Genomic DNA, 21,895 nt, shown 5'->3' on the forward strand with positions numbered 1-21,895 from the left:
GTGGGTGAACTATGACGTCACACACACACACACACACACACACACACTCACACACACACACACACACACACACTCACACTCTTCACACTGACACGCCTCCTGAGTGTCTGTACATGGACCTGCCTGTGTGTGTGCATTTCATGGTGTGTGTGTTGGTGTGTCTTTGTTTGGGTGCATCTGTGCGTGTGTGTGTGTGTGTGTGTGTGTTCATGTGTGTCTCAGTGTGTGTGTGTGTGTGTGTGTGTGTGTATTCATGTGTGTCTCTGTGTGTGTGTGTGTGTCTTTTGTGTGACTGTGCGCCCATGTATGTGTGTATTTGCATGTCAGTGTGTGTTTGTGTCCATGTATGTCTATGTGTGCATCTGTATGTGTGTGTGTGTGTGTGTGCATCTGTATATGTGTGCCTGTGTGTGTGTGCCTGTGTGTGTGTGTGTGTGGGAAGTGTTTCAGCATAACGAGCTCCTGGGTCTTTAATACCAGATCAAAGGGTCAGTCGGCCATCGGGAGCCTTTTCCCAGGCTGTCACACTGTGATCCGGGGCCCCGAGACGGGGGGGGGGTTGGCGGGGGGTGGGGGGGGGAGGTGTGTGGGGTGGCGGTCACCTCTCCGTACCCTGGAGAAATACTTTTATCTCTATCCTGAATCCTAATTTCGCACTGCGAAACATGTCCTCAACATTGATTTTGTCCGAGTTGCTAATCCTCGCCTCTAAATGAAAGATCCGCCCAGGGGGGGAAAATAAAGTGACCGACTCTTATGAAACCCAAGTGCTGGTTTCATTCAAACAGAGCCGCACTTTACTTTTTACGTCAAAATCCAGCCGAACTCCATCTAAAGTGAGGCTGCAACAGAGAAGAGAGTCCAATCGCCACTAATAGAGACCCAGTAGATCTGAGCAGGTGATGTTCTGCGGTGGGTCTGCTCAAGTTTTTCTTCCACTGAAGACTTTTTACACTACACTTCAAAAGAAAAATCAGTACTTTCTACTCACTACATTTTCAAAACAGACTCGTTACTCTCGGGAAATCATCAGCTGATTTTATAAAAAAATGTATATATTTTCAGCATCAGACGGCTTCCATCCCGGAAGCAGCTGATCAAGAGCCAGATGTGATCGGCTGCTTGTTCAGCAAAGCGACACCAAAAATTAGGGAAAAGGGGAGAGAGAGAGAAGCAACACGAAGAAGAGAGAAGCAACAAGAGAGAGAGAATTAACATTAGTGAATTCAGCTGAAAACCAGTTTAGAACATTAGAAATTACTGTTTTAGAGCAGTGGTTCTCAAAGTGGGGTCCGGGGACCTCCAGGGGTCCTTGAGGGGGTTCCAGGGGGTCCCCAGCAAAAAGGGGAATCATTTATTTTCACTATAATTCCATCCATAAGTAACACAACGACAGAATGTATGACTATTTTGGTCATGGGTTTCATACACTTTCTGTAATAAAACATCTGAAAGCAAAAATCTTATCAGATGGGGGACCCTGGGACAAAATCTTATCAAATGGGGGTCCGTGGTCTAGTTTGTGTCAGTTTAGGAGTCCTTGACGTGAAAAAGTTTGAGAACCACTGCTTTAGAGAACGACTTTTACTTTTATACTTTAAGTAAATTTAAGCCCACATACTTTTATACTTTGACTTGAGTAAAGGATTTGAGATGGTACTTCGACTTCTACCAGATTATATTTTTAAATGAGTATTTGCACTTTTACTTGAGTAGGGAATTTGTGTACTTCTACCACCGACGGCTGAACCTCTTCACCAAACTGGTTTTCACCCGAGGGCGATGACGAGGCTTTATGTTTTATCAGCTGTTTAAAAGATTCCTGACAGCTGTTTGGTTTTTCCTCTTTGTTTCTTTAGTTTCGGTGTGGATGTTTTTTTTTTTTTTTGGTCTTATTTATTGGAGAGGAAACTGACCGTGACTCTACTCTCCTTTATCTGCTCAGTAAAGCGATATTAACTCTCAACCGCTGATGTAGAGATAAATAAAAAGGCGGATAAACTATGACCTGCAGTCGGTGATCAGCATAAAGCACGAAAACCACCAGTAAACAAAAATCTAGCACTAATTGAAACCCATTGAAAAACCCTGTCTTAATATAGCTTACATCAGTTTACACATGATACTCACTACCAGTCAAAAGTTTGGACACACCACATTTTCCTTTATTTTCTACTATTTTCCACATTTTAGAATAACAGTAAAGACATCAAAACTATGAAATGACACAAATGGAATTATGGAATTAAATTATCTTATATTTTAGATTCCATCAAGGCCCTTTGCCTTGATGGAAAGGCAAAAGGTTTTGGAAAGAAATTCACACATAGGATCAACTTCACTGTTTATATTTGTCTAAGAAACAAATTTCAAGCGTTTAAGCAGAAGCCTTTAGATCAGAATGGCTTTAAGAGAATGAGAAAACATGGTGTGTCCAGACTGTTGACTGGTAGTGTGAACTGTGAATTTATTTCTGTCATAAAGACTCATGTCAGAATATAAAAGGTGTGTAAACTCTAATCCACAGATAAACAGGCTTCATCCCCCTGTTTTGTCCGTCTGGAGCGTCTTCAGCCTGATCAAAGACTCCTCTTCCTCCTCCTCATCCTCCTCTTCCTCCTCAGACACCAAATTACTCCAACCCCCCAACCCCCCCTCTCCTCCTTCCCTCCATCCTCTCCTCCATTCTGTCCCTCCTCTCCCCCCCCCCATTCCCGTTCTTTTTCTCCCCAAGGAATGAATTGTAAATTTGTCCCGACCGAGAATTATGGCGGTGTTGCAGGGGTTGAGGAGGTATTGGTGGGGTTCTCACGTTTTTTTTTTTTTTTGGGGGGGGGGGGGGGCTTTTTTCTCCTCCCTCCACCCCTCCCTCCCTCCTCTACCCTCCTCTTCATCTTAAGAATGGAGTGAAACCCATCGAGAGCCGGAGAGCCTTTCAGCTCCCCTCCGTTCCTTTCGGTTTGTTCCCAGGTCCAGCTGGTGAGCCCGGCGCTCGGCTTCGGGGCTTTCGCGGCTCTTTCACGGCCTCCTCAAGGGCCCGCAGCTTTCTCTCTCTTTCTCTTTTATTTTTCTCCTCCTTCTCCTCTTCTATAGACACCCCCCCCCCCCCCCCTTCTCCACCCACCCCTACCCACCTCCTCGACCTCCACCCTGAAGCGAGAGTCTTGCTGAGGAGAGAAGCTCAAAATGAGGCTGGGTTTTTTTTTTTTTTTTTCTTTCCCTCCACCACCTCCTTCTTGAAGAGAGAGAGAGTTTTGCAAGGAGGGAAAGGCTCAAATAAGGCGATTTTTTTTTTTTTTTTTTTTAATGCCGTTAGTCCGTTTTGAGGTTTATCAGAACCTGCACAATAGCCCTCGGCTTGTTAAGTCCTCAAAAAAAAAAGAAAAAAAAACCTAAAGCAGCAGCAGGGTTGTGTGGCGGCTTTCCTGGCTGGAAAGGAGTCTATTGTGTTTTTGAGTAAAAGTGAAAAAGAAAAAAAAAAACAAAAAAAAAAAACTCACAAAACCTGTTCAGCAGAAAGAGAAAATGGTGTGAATGAGCGATTCTCCCGCCATTCATTTTCCTCTTGGTGACGGGCAAGAAAGAGAAGTATTATTATGTGTCAAAACAAAAAAATTTAAAGAAAACGCTTGCGCTTTTTGTTTCGTCAGAATGGGGACGGAGGAGGAGGAGGAGGAGGAGGAGGAGGGGGGAGGAGGAGGAGGAGGGGGGAGGAGGAGGAGGAGGGGGGGGGGGCGGCCGTACGGAAAACAAATTAAATCTATTTTCTCTTTTCTTTTTTTTCCCTCTCTCGCTCTTTGTGAATTTAATTGTTTCTCCCGCCACTCTCTTGGAGATGTCTCTCTCTTTTTCTCCTCTAGATCTTCAGCTGCCTCTCTCTTTCTTTGAGGTGTCTTCTCCTCTCTCTCTCTCTCTCTCTCTCTCTCTCTCTCTCTCTCTCTCTCTGTCCAAAATGTCTTTTTCCCTTCTTTCTGTCTCTCTCTCTTTGATAGTTATTTTCTTTCTAAGATCTTTCATTTCTAGTCTTCCTGTTTCTGTCCTGTTATTTTCCTCTTTCTTTCTGCCTCTTTTTCCCACTCTCCCACTCCTGTCTTTCCTCTCCCTCTCTCCTTCCATCTTTTTCTTTCCCTCAGATGGTCACCTGTACAGTAGATCAACTTACCAGACTCCAGACAGTATAGAGTTGGCTTGAATTAGTGCTTATAAGGCATTATAAGGCATCATAATCACATTATAAGCACATTGTGAATATATAAGATAACATAAGATATGATAAAAGGGGAAATTGGTCTTGGACAGAAAAAGCTCACAATAAAAACATAAAAGACAACAATGCTCACATGAATATGTAAAAATACAAGTTCCCATGACAACACTTGAGTCTCCTTCACACTACATTTATTTTGTCATACAGCAATTAAATCGCATGTTTAGTCAAGACTGTGAGCAGGATGGAGTTTCATCATAAAGTTGCCACGAACATTGATTAACAGCTGAAAAAACAGTTTTCATACTCCTTGATACCATGATCTGATCATAATAATTGTTATGCTGGAGGAGACATTTACCTTCAGCTCCGACGACCGGGTTCAATTCCCAACTCATGACAAGATGCTTTCTACTGTGAAAAATTGTAATTCATTTTAAATTATTTTAAAATTTTGTTTTTCTTATCTGACCACGGCCAAAACCTTAACCCACACCTCAACCAAAGTTGCTTTACTTGCCTAAACTTAACCGTTAGCTAAACTTTTCATGTGCTGAACAGGTGAAATCGGATCAAATTCATAATCCAGTTCATGATGGAGGAAGGTAATCTTCACATAATTTGTGTCCACAGCAGGTAATCTGCGTTTCCAACCTGATCTCACACAAATACATGAAATAAACCCGACTTGTTAACACTAAATTACGTGTTGGTGGCACATAAACTGTGAATACTCTGTTTTCCCAGCATGAAACGGTTCCTTGAAGGAGACACAACAGTCAGGGTGTTGTGGAAGGGAATTTCTATCAAATTTTATGAAAGTTTTTCTTATTCTTATTTCCCAAACCCTAACAAAGTTGTTTTACTTTCTTAAACTGAACCGTTGGCCAACCTTTAGCTGAAAATGTCCAATTCAGGTTTTTGTCACAGAATCCAGTTTCTGGTGGAGGGACATAATTGTCACATAAATCGTGTCCACAGCAAGGTTATTATAGTTTTGCATTTTTCATTAGTTTTTATTTTTATTTTGTTTTGACTTTTTGTTTTCAATTTCAGTTTAGTTTTAATTAGTTTTTAAAGCGGGTTTGCTAGTTTAGTTTTTATTTTTTGAAAATGCTTAGTTTAGGTTAGTTTTTATTAGTTTCAGTGTTAGTTTTAGTCTTTTTTTGTAATATGGGGTATTTGTCAGGGGCGAGATTAAAAAAAAAAACATTAAAAAAAAGAAATAAATTGACAAAGACAAAAACTGAAGACATTTTCTCTATAATTTTAGTTTATTTTAGTTCGTTTTGTAAACACACAATACAGTTTCAGTTAGTTATCGTTTTTTTGTAAAGCCTCGTTTTTACTTTTATTTCAGTCAACGAAAATGTTTTTTCACACCTAGTTTTCGTTATTTCGTAAGTTTTCGTTAACGATAATAACCTTGGTCCACAGCACGTAAATCTGTTTTCAGACTTTTAATGAGATCATGTTGTGTTGTGGTATATTCAGTCAGTATAGCCGACCATAGGCAGCCATGTTGTCTTCAGCCGGGGGGCGTCATGCCAGTCTGGCACACAGACAGACCGGGCAAGGACCCCCCCCCCTCCCCAACCCCCCAGCCTCCCCCCCCGTCTCACCATCCCATGTTGGCAGGGCTGGCAGAGCGCTGGGTGCTGGGTGGGCTACCTCACTGAGCTCAAAGGCTACAGGGAGACTATCAAAGCAGCCGTCGGGCTTTAGGATCCCGGGTTTCTCTCAAAAAGCCTCTGATTTCACACTCGTTTCCTCACAAAGTCCTCTCCAACACTTTCCTTTTCCCCCCTCGTCTTTTTCATCCTGACAACAAAACACCACCTAGCGTTGTTTGTAGAGTCAACGTGTGTGTGTGTGTGTGTGTGTGTATGTGTGTGTGTGTGTGTACAAAGAGGATGAATGTAATCGCCTTCAGAGGCTTTGCTGCTCCAAAGGGAGTCGGTATAAAACACCAGATTGACAGATGTTAGCTGGATTATCTTGCTGCCGCTTTGAATACAATCCAACCCTTTTTTATTTGTGTTTGTTTGTGTGTGTGTGTGTGTGTGTGTGTGTGTGTGTGTGTGTGTGTGTGTGTATGGCAGGTGCCAAGGAGATTGATATTGCAGCCACCCTGGAGCACCTAAGGGACCAGAGGCCGGGGATGGTCCAGACCAAGGTACCTATTACCCTGAAATACTGTTTTTTTTTTGGGGGGGGGGGGGGGGTTTAATGGAAACCTTTTGATGTGATGGCGGGGAGAACACAACATCATCTCAAAATGTCAGTAAGTCTTATATTGTGTCTTAAAATCTTACCATTTTAGGACTCTAATAAAAGACTAAATGACTTGTTAGGATGGAGACTTTTTTTTACAGTGTATTCTATAGAAACGAGCCAGTTGAAATAGAAAAGTAGCAGCTGTGCGTCTTCATTGATCAGGTGCGATGTGAAGCTCACAGTCCGTCTCAAACTGTGAAGCTGCTTCTCTGTTCTCTCCTTCTCTCCAAAACTTGGATTTGATATTTCCTCACTGACTGTTGCTGGGATCGAACCTGTGAGCAGGCTCTCTGCCCACCAGGCAGACTGCACCTCCACTGATGCTTCACTTCAACTCAAAGTCCTGCAAGTGGCTGGTATAGTCTTTGGCTTGAGGCCAGACTGCAAGATGGATGGGATTTGCAATTTTTAGGACTCATTCCTCCGCATCAGGCAAGATCAATCGATCGCCAAAATGTAACTGAATGGGGATTATAGTCAGATCGGCTCAGAATACACATGGAGTTGGAATGGATCATGATAATCTGGACTAATGCCTCCCAGGATAACAGTAGCAACAGTTTTAGGTGTATGAGCCATCTTAGGTGCACACTGCAAAAAATGACAAGCTGTCCAGTGATTTTATCTTGTTTCCAGACCTATCAAGCTTATTTTGTGATATTTTTAGTCAAATTATCTCACTGCACTGGCAGATAATCTTGCTGGTTTCAGTAAATTTTCACTTGATTCATGCCAATATGACTTCTGTCAAGAAATCATCATAAAACAATGAAGAAAATCTGGAAACAAGAAACTTTTTCCAAGACAATTTCTGTTTACCAAGTAAATGTCCTGAAACAAGTTACATTCTCCTGGGGAAAAAAATGTCAAATTTGTTGAAACCGGTAAAATTATCTGCCAGTGCAGTGAGATGATTAAAAAAAAAAATCCTATTGATAAGTCCGGATACAAGATAAAATAACTAAGTCAGTTTTTTCGAGCCAAAATGAAAATCATGTTGATTTGAAATGTAAATGTAGCGTTCTTTCTATATATTTTAACTGTGTGGTAATAAGTTTACCTGGAGGAGAATGGGTCATACAGACATGAATCAGGTGAAATTGAGTGAAACTACCAGCATTACCTGCCATCTGGGTAAAGTTACATCACATGCAGTGTATTGGTAAATGGCTTCTACAGTTGCAGTCTTTGTAAGTCAGTTCTTCATAACAACAGCAGCTAAATTCCTAAACTGTGTAGAATATCCTCGAAGTACAAAAACTACAAAAAGGATTTTTATTTTTATGAAATTATTGCAAGAACGCATGAAGAGTTTCACTCCAAAATGAGATGTCCACAGTGTGAAACTCTTACAAAATGATAAAAATCACAAAAATAAAACACTTAGATTCTGGCAAATTTGGATGGAAGATAATTTTAAGTTATCGGTTGGTAAAGCGTTAACATTTTCACACACTGGCTCTGCTATATTTGACAGATAGGCTACTGAGTGATGAATAAGTCTTTTATTTTTTTTCCCCCATGATGCATTTGTACTGTTTTGGAGTCGAACTCTTCACATAAACCACACGCACACAAGGGGATTTATTCCACACACACACACACACACACACACACACAGGCTACTCTCTTTCATCACACACTCGTTCAATCACACATGCAAATGGACTTGGAGCTTTACCTAAAACAACCGGAGTTATTCCCCGTCACACGGCGTCTGGAAACTTCAATTACCGAGTGATCTGTGAACGTAATTGGAGAGAAAAGCCGGAGCGGAGTGTAAAACATCGGCCGCATCGATCCGCGCTTTATTAAACCGTGTATCCTGAGCGACCGGCTGTCTCTCTCTCTCTCTCTCTCTCTCTCTCTACCTCTCCCGGCGTCCCGCACACATTGATTCCCCCCCCCCCCGGCGGTCGGCGGCCTTGCCGGGCCACAGCTATAATTTGTGCGGCTGACAGTGACGGAGGGCGGGGGCTCCCCCAGCGTCCAGCAGCTGCTCTGAGAGAGTCCGCTGGATGTTTTAACAGGGTTCCCACACATCCTGGAAAACCTGGAAATTTAGAGACTAGTTTTCCAGTCATGGAAACACCTGGAAATTGATTAAAATGACGAAATATCCTGGAAATAATCTATGTTGTCCTGGAATAATGTAATTGTATTTTAGCCCCTCACTCAGATGTGACTACATGTCAGTAGTCATCTGTTTGACAAAAGTAAATTTAACTTAAACTGAAATTAAGATTTTATTCATCTACATCAATACAGCTATAGGCTACTAGGGGTGCATGTAACAACCCATTACAATACCACCTGTTAAACAATGCTTTGACAATAACACACACCTGACAGTGTACATTATGGTGTGATTTACTACTTTATCACATTTTGAAATTGTTACAGAGGTAGAACATAGTCAATTTTTGTCCAAGTTTGAAGTTCATATGAGGGACCTGGAGTATAAGCCAGTGTTTGGAGTGAGTATTGTAACTGCCACAATTCAAGTAAGTGTAACACAGAACATGTTGGTTGGAGAGCTTTGTAATTAAAAAAAAAAAACACACCAGTGCTGATCACGTCTAACAAAAAGAGGAGGCCAGACGACCTTATTGTACAGTTAGCAGTGATGGGTGTAGCCGTCACCCATAATGAACCCGAGACACTTCATCATGAACCCTGCATCATTAAAAAAGAAGGAATAAAACTGGGGTTAAATGTGTCAATACTAGGCCTACCGGTAAATTATATGACCGTTTGTGAGCAAGTGCTGTCCTGTATGTAGGTCCCGGAAAATGATTTCTTAAAAAGAGTGGGAACCCTGATTTAGCGGCTACAGGCCTGCTGGATATGACAAGCTCAGCTCCTAAAATGCCGTAGATACAGGTCACATGTGCAGCTTTTCTGTGGAACGCTCCTCCTGTTTTCAATCAGAGAGGCAAATCCCTCTGATGCGTTCAAGTACAGTCTTAAAACTTAATATTTTCTCACTTTCCTTTGGTATACACAGATTTTAAAACCACTTGTTCTGTCTTGCGTTCATTCTGGTGTTATTCCACTGTTGTCTTAACTAAACCTACCGTATATTTTATGTTTTACTTTCTCTACATCTATTTATTTCCTACATGTATTTATTTCCTCATTTATCTATTTTCATATTCTACCAGAAGACTTTCTTGTTATTTGATGTAAGGTGTGTCGAGGCGTCACCTTAAATAGACCTAAACGTGAACTGTATATACATTTACATGTTACATATTTAGCCCATGCATTTGTCCAGATTTTGAAATTTAAAGTGTGTAGAAACCCTGTGTGGTCAGCAGAGGTGAAGACTCGAGTCACATGACTTGGACTCGAGTCACATGACTTGGACTCGAGTCACATGACTTGGACTCGAGTCACAGTTTTATTTGCTTGAGACTTGATGCATGAAGAGGAAGACTTGAGCCTTGACTTGACTTGGGTTCTGGTGACTTGGGACTTGACTCTGACTTGTACTCTGATGACTTGAAAAGGTTTCTAAAGTCTTGACTTGAGATCTTGTGTTTGTGTAAATGACTCAGATTGAAAGTGATGAGATTTGTTCCAGCAGACGACTGAATTTAAATTCTGTTTTCTGAATTTGTATGGAATGATTGAATTTATTGAAGTTTAAACTGATTATAGAAATCAAACTCATGATGCTCTTACCAACTTTTTATCCTATTAAAACCATATTGCATTGAAAAGTCCTAGATATTTAGTTTTATTTAAGATATTAAATTGATACTGGACTCTTGATTTGTTCTGACTTGACTTGCTGTTCTACATTTAGACTTGGGACTGACTGACCTAAATTGGGTATCCAAGACTGTATCCAGACTTTTATTTTGTATCCAGACTTTTATTTTATATCCAGATTAATTCCAGGATATTTTCAGTCCAGTTGCTGCAATAAATTTCCCCTTTTTCAGGATCAGGTAACTGGTTTCCAGACGTTTGCTTGAAACAAGGGAAATTGTCTTTAATAAGTTTCTTATCTCAACATTTTAATTGTTTCATGATGATTTCTTGGAAGAAGTCAAACAGACATGAATAAAGTGAAATTCATTGAAATTAGCGACATTATCTGTCAGTACAGAGAGATAATTTGAATAAAAATATCCTGAAGTGAGGCTGATAAGGCTGGATCAAGATGAGATTACTTGCCAAACTTGCCACACACACACACACACACACACACACACACACATACACATACATATACATATACATATACATATGCATATATATATATATATATATATATACACACGTTACACACACTGTGAGGTTTAGTGCAGACAGACACAGTATAAATACTCATATAAACATGTACAGTATATGTTTATATGCATATGCTGTCAGCTTATATTCTCTTTTACCAGTCAATTAGCATTTTAGAGTAGAATAGATCTTAAAGGTTTTCCAAATCTGCTGTTTGCAGAGTGAGCAGGAAGGGCTTCAGCAGGTTCAGCAGGACATACACATGATGGCAAAAACTATAATACTGATTATTTTGCTAAATATTGTGATCCACAATTATTACTCACAAATATTTGTCTCATTTCATGATAGAAGATTATTTGTTTTCACTGCAGTATTTCTCAAAGCAGCAGCAGCTAGAACGTTTTGTTTTCACCTGGATTTGACTGCAAGAACCTCTTCTGCATCCTTATCTTCAAAATTCAAATAATAAATAATTACGGTTTTATTACTTTGGGTTGCAGCTACAACCTGAAGACAATCTTTGCACAGAATCTGGACTAGTTTGTCATCTGGTTTCAAATCAAAGTGTCTCCAGACGTTGATCCACTTATAGGAATTAAATCTTTTTAGAGATTTTCCTCTCCGATGTCGGGTCGGTTTGTTCTTTTCCTCTTTGCTCGACGCTCCACGGCATTTTTCCACAGCTGAAAGATCTGTGAAAGCTTTCTCTGCTGCTTCTCCGTCTGAACTTTGGTCACATGACGCACACTGAGTATTCAGAGGCTGTGATTGGTCAGCAGTGATGGGAGCGCTTGGCGTACCGCACCGAGACTTTCAGGGGAATTGAAAATTTAAAAATTAATGTAAACTGAAACTCTCAATATTCCCAGTGCTTTGTGTCTGTTTCTCACTTTCCTCCTCCTCTTTTTTCCGTCTCTCCCTGCAGGATCAGTTTGAGTTTGCGTTGACGGCGGTGGCAGAGGAGGTGAACGCCATTTTGAAAGCTCTTCCACAGTAGGAAGCCACGTCTCCTCTTCCTGACGGACCTCCTCCTCTTCTCCTCCTCCCCCTCTCTCTTTTCGTCTCTTCCTCCTCTCCCTCTCTCCTCCTCTTATCTCTTTCTCTCTCGTCTCCTCATCTCCCCTCTCATCCCTTCCCTCTCCTCTTCCGTCTCCTCCTTTTTCGTCTTCTGCCTTGTCTCCTCTCTCCTCTCCTTTCGTCTCCTCCTCAGCCCGCCACTCATCCCTCCCCCTCTCCTTTCGTCTCTTCCCCTCTCGTCCTTTCATCTCCTCCTCTCTTCCCCTCGTTGTCTCCTCCTTTCTCCTCTACTTCCATCTCCTCCTCCTCTCCCTCTCCTCTCCTTCCATCTTTACGAACATTGTGCCAGGAAACCATTAAAGCGATCCTCATCATGTACATAGATAGACCTTCCTTCTATTGTAATGATCCATGCAGCCTGTTTTCCAAAGTGACATTTATAGACCAAAAAAAAAAAAAAAACCATGTTTCTCTCTGTTCTGTTAAGAGTATATTTGTCACAGTTTTTGTTTCTAGATGAGCGTTGATCTCCTGGGCGTCAGTTTGGTGTAAAACAAGGTGTGGCTTGTAGTTTTTAGTGTTACAATGGAGAGAAAATTGCCAGAAATCGATTTGGAAGCCATAAATAAAATGTTGATCCGGATCACAGTTATAAAATATGTATTTCTTGTCAATTATTAGTCATAAATTTCAGTGATATTAGATGCAGAGACTTTGCCAAACCTTACGCTTTACTGAACTGACGCCCCTGGTTGATCTTCGTTTGGCGTGTGTGTGTGTGTGTGTGTGTGTGTGTGTGTGTGTATACAATGTCGGTCATCATGTCTGTATCATAAAGTCGTATTTGTGTCTGATTTTCAGTGCCATGCTTTCTTTTATTCTTCTCATGCAGAATGCTAAAGTATCACCATGTAACTCATCAGCGCCCGGTTTTGGTCGATCTGGTAGATATGATACAAACTGCACAGGGAGAAATGTCTCAACAAGCAATTTCATCTCCTATTCAGGCTTAAGATCTTATTTTTGTTAGAAGTAAGTGGAAAAAATAAACTGCTGATGGATTGTTGTTTGAAGGATGAAGTGGTAATGCCTTAAAATAAGTCATATATCTCTACTTATTTTAAGAAAAATCCTCAAATAGGTTGAAAAAAGGGTAATTCTCTCACTCCATTGGCATTTTTTTCCACTTATTTTACAACAAACTCAAGATTGTGAGACCTGATATGAGGTGAAATAACCTAAGATGTTTTTGCAACGTGTAATTTTTATTATCCTAGTTATCTTAGAAGCAATATTGTGTTTCTTCAAACTGAAACTTAGAGTGAATTGTTATCTATTGTGGACAACCAATATTGTGGCTTGTCAGTGAAATTCCACTCATGTCTGCCTTAATAAAAAAAAACAGTAGATGGACTGGTGAGCGTCTCCACACCTGGAAGCAAGGCTGGTGTGTAACGTTTCATTTTACATTGGCCTTACTCCAGTGTGTGTGTTAACCTGTGTGTTAATCTGTGTAAAAGGACTGCAAATGCAAAATAATACTGTGTTAGCACTTAATGAAAACCTTACAACAAATACTGAAACATGTGTTAGATCTGAGAATGTCTTCTTGAATAATTTGAGGGCAGCCAGTTATGTTCTGTCCAAAAACAATTCTCTTTCAGTACTACCACAGTGTGATTGTGCACATACAGATGTTTCCATAGCTTAATACACAGTAGGACAGTGGAATGAGGCCTTTGTAAAATAAAGTGTTTCTGACTGGTGTTATTGCGATGAAAAATGCTAGTTTTGCTTCTGAATAGCAGTTCTTCTATGTAGCATAAATGGCTAACTTGTATCCGTACAGTAGCTGAACCTGTATTGCATTGAAAACTAGGTTGAGCTGAGCTGGCTTTCCCAAAACCAACTTCAAACTAAGTGGATTTCTGTTCTGTTGTAAGTGAATGGAGCGAAGATGAACCTCACATCTTCAGTTTGTTTTCTTTGGTCTGAACCAAAGTGGAAAAGTTGACTTTGTTTTGCATATCTGGTTCATTTAGGTTCAAACGGTCCAAATACAAGTGAGCCAGGGCTTGTAAACAAAAGTCACATGACTCACTAGAAGCTCATTTATTGGACAGAGTTTTGGTGACAAGTTAAGAGAGTCAAAATAAATCAGATTCCAGTTCCTGTAACTTTATCTCAGCATGATGGACTTGTCTGCGCTCTTCTTCTGTGGTGTTCATACCATTCAAGAACACATGAAGAAACAGCTGAATATGAGCATCAGTCCATGATCGGTTTTCCAAGCATGAGGAAATACTGGTTATCAGATGTCAACAGCCATCTCTTTCTACCCATAATCCCTTGTGTTTTGGGGTGTTTTCCTGGAGTTGGATGGATTACATTCTCACTCTTAACGAACCGCAGCGCAGTTCTCTTGTTAGAGGACTGAGACTCTCGGTGGTGTTACTTGGTGCCACCAGAGTTCAAAGGTCATCGTTCTCACCTGGACAAACAAACTGAACTAAAGGAGGAAACACTGCAGAATTCAAGTAAACCTCTGTCAACATGTTTAGTGTGAACATGTCCTTAGTGTAAAGTTGATTTTGGGAAACCAGCTCATAAGTTGTGTAGTCAACTTAAATCACTCAAATGACTGTCGTGCTTCAGTTTTAAATGTTCTATCCATTGAAATCTAGTTTTGTATGTCAAATCTTATTTGAATCGGCAATGATATGACTTGCATACACTATGCTACTAGTGCATGGCTATTTATTCAGCAGATGAGTGTGCTGTACTTTCCTGTGGCCTCAAGAAGATCTTAGTAAAACTCTTAGCAAACGAACAACTACTTAAAGTCTTGTTTTAGCGATTTATTACTTTGTTTCTGAGTATTTATTGCACAGGAAGACCTTAAAAGTGCAAAAGCCAAGGATTATAAACATGCTTTGTTTTTCTGAGTTGCACAGCAGACGGCTGAAGCTGGTTGGAAGACAGCACAGCTTACAGCACAGCTAGTTAGTGCGCTGGCATCATGTTGGAACTGACTCCATTTTCCCATCAATAAATTGAAGCATGCTGCAAGAGATAATCCTTTTAACGGGTTGTTTAATGTAGAACGGAATCTTAAAATCTTAAAATCAAGCCTTTTTTGCAGATATTGTCACTTCTATTAAGAAAATTCCGCAAAATAAGTGAAACTGCATTGGAAACAAGTGAAATTTTCTCACCCCACTGGCTTCCATTTTTTCATTTGTTTTAAGAAAAGTAAGAATTCAGGGGTCACAACTAAGCGACTTGTTAAAATGAGCCTTTTTTTTTTTTTTGCAGTGAGTATGCTTAGTAGGTCACATCCCCTCTGCTGTTTTCTTCTTTCACACAATCCATCAAGTATCAATAGATGGCTGGTCTGTTGCATTAATTCTCTGTACATATCTAACCAAAAAACAACAAGATATTTTGTTCTATCGGTGAAAACTACTCTTGTGAATAAAGTCCCATTGTCAATGGAGTATTGTATTGCAAACTTGACTTGTGAGTTGTTGTTTTTTTTCTACACGAAACTCCTGCTTATAGGACATAATTATACCCAATCATTTTTACCATCTGGGTGGGCGGTGAAACATCTGTTTTATAGAAGTTTTTATTTTACAGAAGTCTGCTGAGCGCACATCGCCCTGCGGCACAGTCACACTTTTCCACTCTCAGACCCGGACACTGGTTGGCTGGAGCTGGTTGGAGGTGGTGCCTTGCTCAGCAGCACTTCAACCCTGAGAAGTGAACGTTTCTCATCAAGAATTCAAACCAGCAGTGGTGGAAAGTAACTTAGTACATTTACTCAAGTACTGTACTTAAGTAGAGTACAAGTATCTCAAAATTGTACTTGAGTATTTCCATTTTATGCTACTTTGTACTTCCACTCCACTACATTTCAGAGGGAAATATTGTACTTTCTACTCCACTACATTTATTTGACAGCTTTAGTTACTTTTCAGATGGGGATTTGACACAATAGATAATATAACAAGCTTTTAAAATACAACACATTGTTAAAGATTAAACCAGTGGTTTCCAACCTTTTTGGCTTTTGACGTCTTACAAAAAGCAGTGTGTAGTCGGGTCACATTTCAGATGTCTATGAGTCTATGAGACCAAATAGTGATTTTTCCCTCTAAACCTCACATGGTTTCATTTCAATAAATGTTCAAATGATCCAATATTTCAGCAAAAATCAAAGATTACAGAAAAAGTCCAAAAACTGAAAACAGATTTGTGTATCAGAACTTTGTTTTTTCTTCTTTCCTCTCCCATTAATCATCTTACGACCCCTCAGATTTATCTGGTGACCCTTTGGAGGGGCCCGACCCCTAGGTTGGGAACCACTGGACTAAACTAGCTAACTGTATATAAAGTAGTTCAAACTAGCTCCACCTCCAGCAGCTACAACAGTAACATGCTGCTTACACACTGATGCTTCAGTATTAATAATCTAATGATGTCATATATAATAAAATATCAGTAAGAGGGACCAAACCACTACTTTTACTTTAATACTTTAACTACATTTTGCTGCTAATACTTATGTACTTTTACTTAAGTAGGATTTTTCATGCAGGACTTTTACTTGTAATGGAGTACTTTTACATTGCTGTATTGGTACTTTTACTGAAGTAACGGATCAGAGTACTTCTTCCACTACTGCAAACCAGTGACTTCTGCACTTACTTAACTTTTAGGATGCTGCCCTGGTTTGATACAGAAACACAGACACACAAGTAGATTCTCCCATCTTCTTTTTTTCACAATACTTCAAGGAATAATCCGCAGCATTTTCATATAAATTAACGTTTTGCCACTTTATATCACCGATTGATATATAACACAATGTTGATCAGAAGAGGAACGCTGCATGGGCTTCAAACGTGTTCAGTGGTTCCCATTGGACATGTGGGGAGTCCATATGGAACGGGAAAAAAGACAAGAAAAAATCCAAGGCACTCTCCTCTGTATGAAGTTAAAAAGCCTTTATTAACCTTGGCTATTTCATGTTAAAATGTTAGAAAATGCACCAACATTTTTACGTTTTCTAACACTTTAACATGAAATAGCCAAGGTTAAATAAAGGCTTTTTAACTTTATACACAGGAGAGTGCCTTGGATTTATTCTTCTCTTTTTTCCCTTGATATAACACAAAAGCTTGACAAAAGCTATACGCAATAAATGAAAGCTTTTACATTTGCTGTTCCAAAACTGGAAATATCTGGACATGATGTTACAGCGTCAACATTTGGCCAGTTATCCTCAGGAAGAAGAAAAACACACCAAACAATAAAACGTACCCAGGAAATGCAAGGTACATCACCAAGAGTTGTTTTTAAAGGAATAGTTCACCCAAAAATGAAAATTCTGCCATTATCTACTCATCCCCATGCCAGTAGAAAATCGGGTAAAGTTTTGTTGGTGGTTTTTCATTATTAATTATGACATCAAACATGAATATGGGTGCTCACTTATTGAATTTGATAATGGCTGAATTTTCATTTTTGGGTGAACTATTCCTTTAAGTGCTTAATTGCTTTAGGGTGGATTTTACCTTTAAGAACAGAATTGTTTTAAACTCTTATTCTGTCGCTGTCATTCCATTTGCTTTTTGAATCCGTGAACCTAGTCTCTCCTGATTAGCATTTTTTGAAACCCTTATTTATCCAGGTAGAGCCAGCTGAGCTCTCCAGGCTTTTTTTTTCTCCAGCTTCACATCCACACAGTCCCACACTGTGCCTTGCTCAAGGGCTGAAGCGGACAGCATCACTCAGTCACTTTCCCCACCCACAAACCTTCAAACCGACATCATTCTTTTCCTTAACCTTTATTTTATCCAGGTGAAAGATCTCTTTTCAAGGAAGACTTGGCCGAGACAGAGAGCAATAACATTTATTTACAGGCACAAATACAGACATTTCATACCGAGTATGGCACAAGAAAAAAAAAGAGAGTGAAAGAAGGAGAGCAAGAGCGGTTCAGCCCCAGAACACATTTTCCGATAGATTGATAGATCCAAAGTCCTATAACGACTGCTTTAAACGCACCGAGAGCGACCCCCCGCTTAAAGTTTCTGGTCCTCCTGTATCCGACACTGAAATCGCTTGATAATTCTTTAACGCGTAGTTATGACACCAGCCTCGCATTGTTATTCAACCGGCGTACGTTTAGCTGGAGCTGAGTGGATGAATAGCTGTTTCAGAGTGCTTATTCAGGCGAAACAGCAGCTCCGTATTGATTGCGGGGAAAATGCTCTCGGTACATAAGCTAGTGTTGCCGTCCGGCTGTGTTGACTTAAGAGAGGAGGAAGCGGGGAAATCGATCGATCGAGACGCCGCCTGCTCGGCTGATGAGTCATATAAGTAGATTTAGAGTGTCTCTCTATTTCAAAGTGTTGTATTTTTCACGTGGCGCTGCACGCGGACCGCAGCTCCCACCCTCCTGCGTGGAAGCCCACATCAGCCGGGTGGAGGCAGAGCAGAGCAGAGCAGAGTTAACATCTTAACAGCCTGTATCACATCTGTCATGCAATTTGATATATGGTAACTTAAACCTGCAATAAGCAATATCAGACCTTATAACCAATCCTGAAATTAATGTGTGCTATGTGGAGAGATTTCATTGAGACATAATCTGGGTTTCCGTTATCCAGTAATTACTGTTTTTTTACCGGTAAAATCTGTTGAAGTCCGACATATTTAAATCTCTCCGGTCATAATGTCCGGTGAAAATAATTCCCTCTAAGCACAATTATTGGAACATTGTGCTCCTTGTTTTACTGAGACTGAGTTACAGCAACAGGTTGAGTTCTACTCCCAGTCTGTCTCCCGACTTTGAGTAGCTTTGAGTCTCTTTCAGTAAAGTAATAATAAATATTGCACAACGTGAGTTGATTTAAGTGACATGAGACACAACTGCGGAGGATTTACTAAACTGTTTTGAATGTAGCGTTATGTTTTAACCAATCAAGGGCGATGTGTGTGTGTGTGTTGGGTGAAGGTAAGATGCCTTTGCAGTTTATTTTCATGACTTTTTGCTGAGCTGTGCTTTTTACATATTTACTGTGTTGTTTTTCTTGGTTGTCGGTTGCGTATTTAGCAATTGGCAATGTGTGATGATGGTTAACGGGACATGCACGTTGCGCATTTGGCATTGCGTAATGGTGAAAGCATATGGCTATTTGGCCACAAAATACATGTCAGGAACGAAGTAAAGTGCAAATCTTCATAGTAGATGATCCTATTTTTCTATTTCGCATGGTAACGTGTGTGTGTTTGAGAGAGATAGCGTTATGCACGCAAGTCTATTGACGGGACTTATTTTATTTGGAATATAATGTATAAGCTAAAGTAGCCTACTTTTCAATAAAAAATATTATAAATCTACATGCCTTGATGATGTCATTATTTATATAGCCTGCCTTTAAGCTCAATAAACACAGATAATATATTAGTCCGGGTCATTGAAATCTTCCAGGACACGTGGACCGGCACCAATTTTTTTGGAAACAGAAACCCTGGACATAATGATATAAACCAATATCCATACCACCATCTTTTCTAAAGCTTCTTGTCAGATTCCGCTCCTGAACGAAGCTCCTCCCGCTCCATTCGGCAGCTTTTCCTTTTTTTTTTTTAAACTAGCTCGTCTCCTCCTCGCCGTTTAAAAGCGGCACTCTCCCATCCCATTCCTGACAAACATTCTCATAATGGCGGAATCGATAAGAATGGCGTAATATGTATGTGAAATGTATATGGTGTAAATAATTTGTCGTTTCATTTTCACAGTTATCAAAGAACTGCATTATCATTAAAATGTTTTTTTTCTGGAAGTCACAAAATGCTAACAAGCTAGCAAACTTCCGTGCAAACTTTTGTTCAAGAGAGGAGTCATATTAGCATTTTGACACTTCAAGAAAAATTTTTTTAATGATCTTGCTGTTGTTTGACAAGATAACGACAAATCATTTACACCATATACTGTACATTTCACATAAATTATTAGAACACAGAAAAAGAAACCACAGAAAATGTTGATTTATTGTTTTCCTCATAGACATTGAATGGGGTTTCACACTTGTATCGCATTTTGCAGGCGTGGCTTTTTTTTGAGGTCATCTCCGAGACACAGAGCGACTGGACAGACATGGTGCCGTCTCATAGCATGTATTAATGAGGACCAATATATGGAGTTATGGTTAAAAAAGTGTTCCTTTAATGCCCATGCAAAGTCTAAACCCACCGATGAATTTGCCACAGTCCTGCCACACACCTGCTGTCTGTTCTACTGTTCTCCCAGAAGCCTTGGCTCCTATTGTTTTTTAAATCCATTAAAAACAGCTCAGAGAAATACCGCTGCATAGACAAATGTAATCCATCATTTTAAATAACATGTGTATTGTATTTTTTGGCACAACTTTACAAGGCCACAATCATTGCAGCTGCAACTGAATCAAAAGTAGTTACATTCTACCTGAATTGAATGTGAAGTCAGAGATCATTGCACATCTCCAGCCAGACGCTGCCTTCCGCTCTACCTTAAGTTTTGTTTTGCCAGAGATATTCTAAAATGGAGAGGAGATTTACCACTCTGTTAACTTTCAGTGTTACATCTGGATTATGAGCGGCCCCTGGCACAGTAAGTGTAAATGAGTAAAAATTGATTAGGTGTGAATGGGGCTACATAGCTGAAGCTTTTTGCAGACTGTGCGATTGTGTCCGTCTTTTGCGTTCACTTTATGTCAGACTGTGCGATTGGGGAGAAGTAAAATCTTGATTATCAGCCTGTCAGACTGTAGGCTACATATTGAGACCGTTCCATGGATTGGCTGACCATGACCTTGTCCCACTGAATGAACAAAGACTGCTAACCATCTTTGAAGATGAAAGATTTTTCCCAGATGTGAAAAATTTGTCTGGGATGCCATTAAGAATTACACAGTCTGTAAACACCTTAAAGGTCCCATATGATGTAAAGCAGGACTCCCCTTGCCTCTGTGATGATAAAGGAGTTGGATGGTCTATCTAAACATGGTGAAAGTATCAAAAAGCACGGTCGCCAACTAAATCCACACAATCCACATTAGAAAAGCGAGCCTCTAAACGAGCCGTTTGGACTTCCGTAACTTTGTGGCGTCACAAAGGTTCGCTCAGTATCATTTTTGAAATAGAAATAATAGACTAACAAAGTGTTTTTATCAAAGCGGTTGAGCGGTTGTCATTGTTTATTACCGGAGAGTTTTCCCTACCTGTAGCTGCCGGGCCGCAGTGTCTCACGTTTCACTCTCAAAGCGGTTAGCCAATGGGAACAGAGGGGTCATTAATATTAATGAGCCTTAAAGACACAGCGACAGAAACAGCCTGTTCTTGGTAAGACTCAGAGAGATGCTGGAAAATGAACGTGGAGAAATGGATTGAGAGTGTTTTTGGTTCATGACACCACACACACAGCTTTGAATGGACCTCAAGACACAAAATAAATCTCTGGGAAGTGGAGAATATGGGACCTTTAAGTGAATATGCAGCTATCGGATGTTTTTGTGGTTTTTAAACGACTTCAGTTCCAACATCTCCTAATGCCATAGCTTTCATGACCACTTACTGACAATTTTCAGAGATTTGTTTTTCTGACACATCTCCCCCCCCCCAGCATTATAGGTAACCAACGCTTATTGGCCAAGCGGTCTCAAATTAAAGAATCAACATGGAAGTGTTGTTTGTGACGGTATTGCAGCTCCAGTACCACCTTTGGCCGACTGGGCCGATCTGAAAGTGGTTTTCCTTCTGCTGCACCCCCTCTGATTCTGCCTTGTCACTGCCACCAGTGTGCAGTAATGGAAAAAGTCAAATAATCCCCATTAAATGTAATAATTAGCTGCGCCATGATAACAATAATCAATATATTTTTTAAACAGAATAAATAATACATATAGAATACATGTAATAATACATATATATATATATACTTTTGAAACACTCAATATTATACTATATTATATCACACCTTCTGCCTCACCATGGATAACTCCACTCTGTCTCCCTCCCCACACATCCGCAACCCTCCTTCAAACACCACGTCAAACAAATCACCAGAACTGCCTTTTTCCACCTAAAAAACATACGGTG

General features: G+C 40.2%; 1 protein-coding gene across 1 annotated transcript in view; it reads left to right on the top strand.

Annotated features, from left to right (window-relative positions):
* Positions 1 to 11,726, top strand: part of LOC139638455 (receptor-type tyrosine-protein phosphatase N2-like) — a 33,137-nt gene extending 21,411 nt beyond the window's left edge. The window contains exons 7-8 of the mRNA XM_071512594.1: positions 6,310 to 6,383; positions 11,655 to 11,726. Of these exons, the coding sequence (XP_071368695.1) occupies positions 6,310 to 6,383; positions 11,655 to 11,726 (146 nt within the window). The remainder of the gene's footprint in view (positions 1 to 6,309; positions 6,384 to 11,654) is intronic.
* Positions 11,727 to 21,895: the final 10,169 nt, after the last annotated feature.

This window comes from Centroberyx affinis, unplaced genomic scaffold (assembly GCF_046629955.1).
Source record: "Centroberyx affinis isolate AG114_WGS23_722 - 3 ecotype Tasmania unplaced genomic scaffold, CSIRO-AGI_Caff_v1 ptg006369l_1, whole genome shotgun sequence".
Classification (NCBI taxonomy): Eukaryota; Metazoa; Chordata; class Actinopteri; order Beryciformes; family Berycidae; genus Centroberyx; species Centroberyx affinis.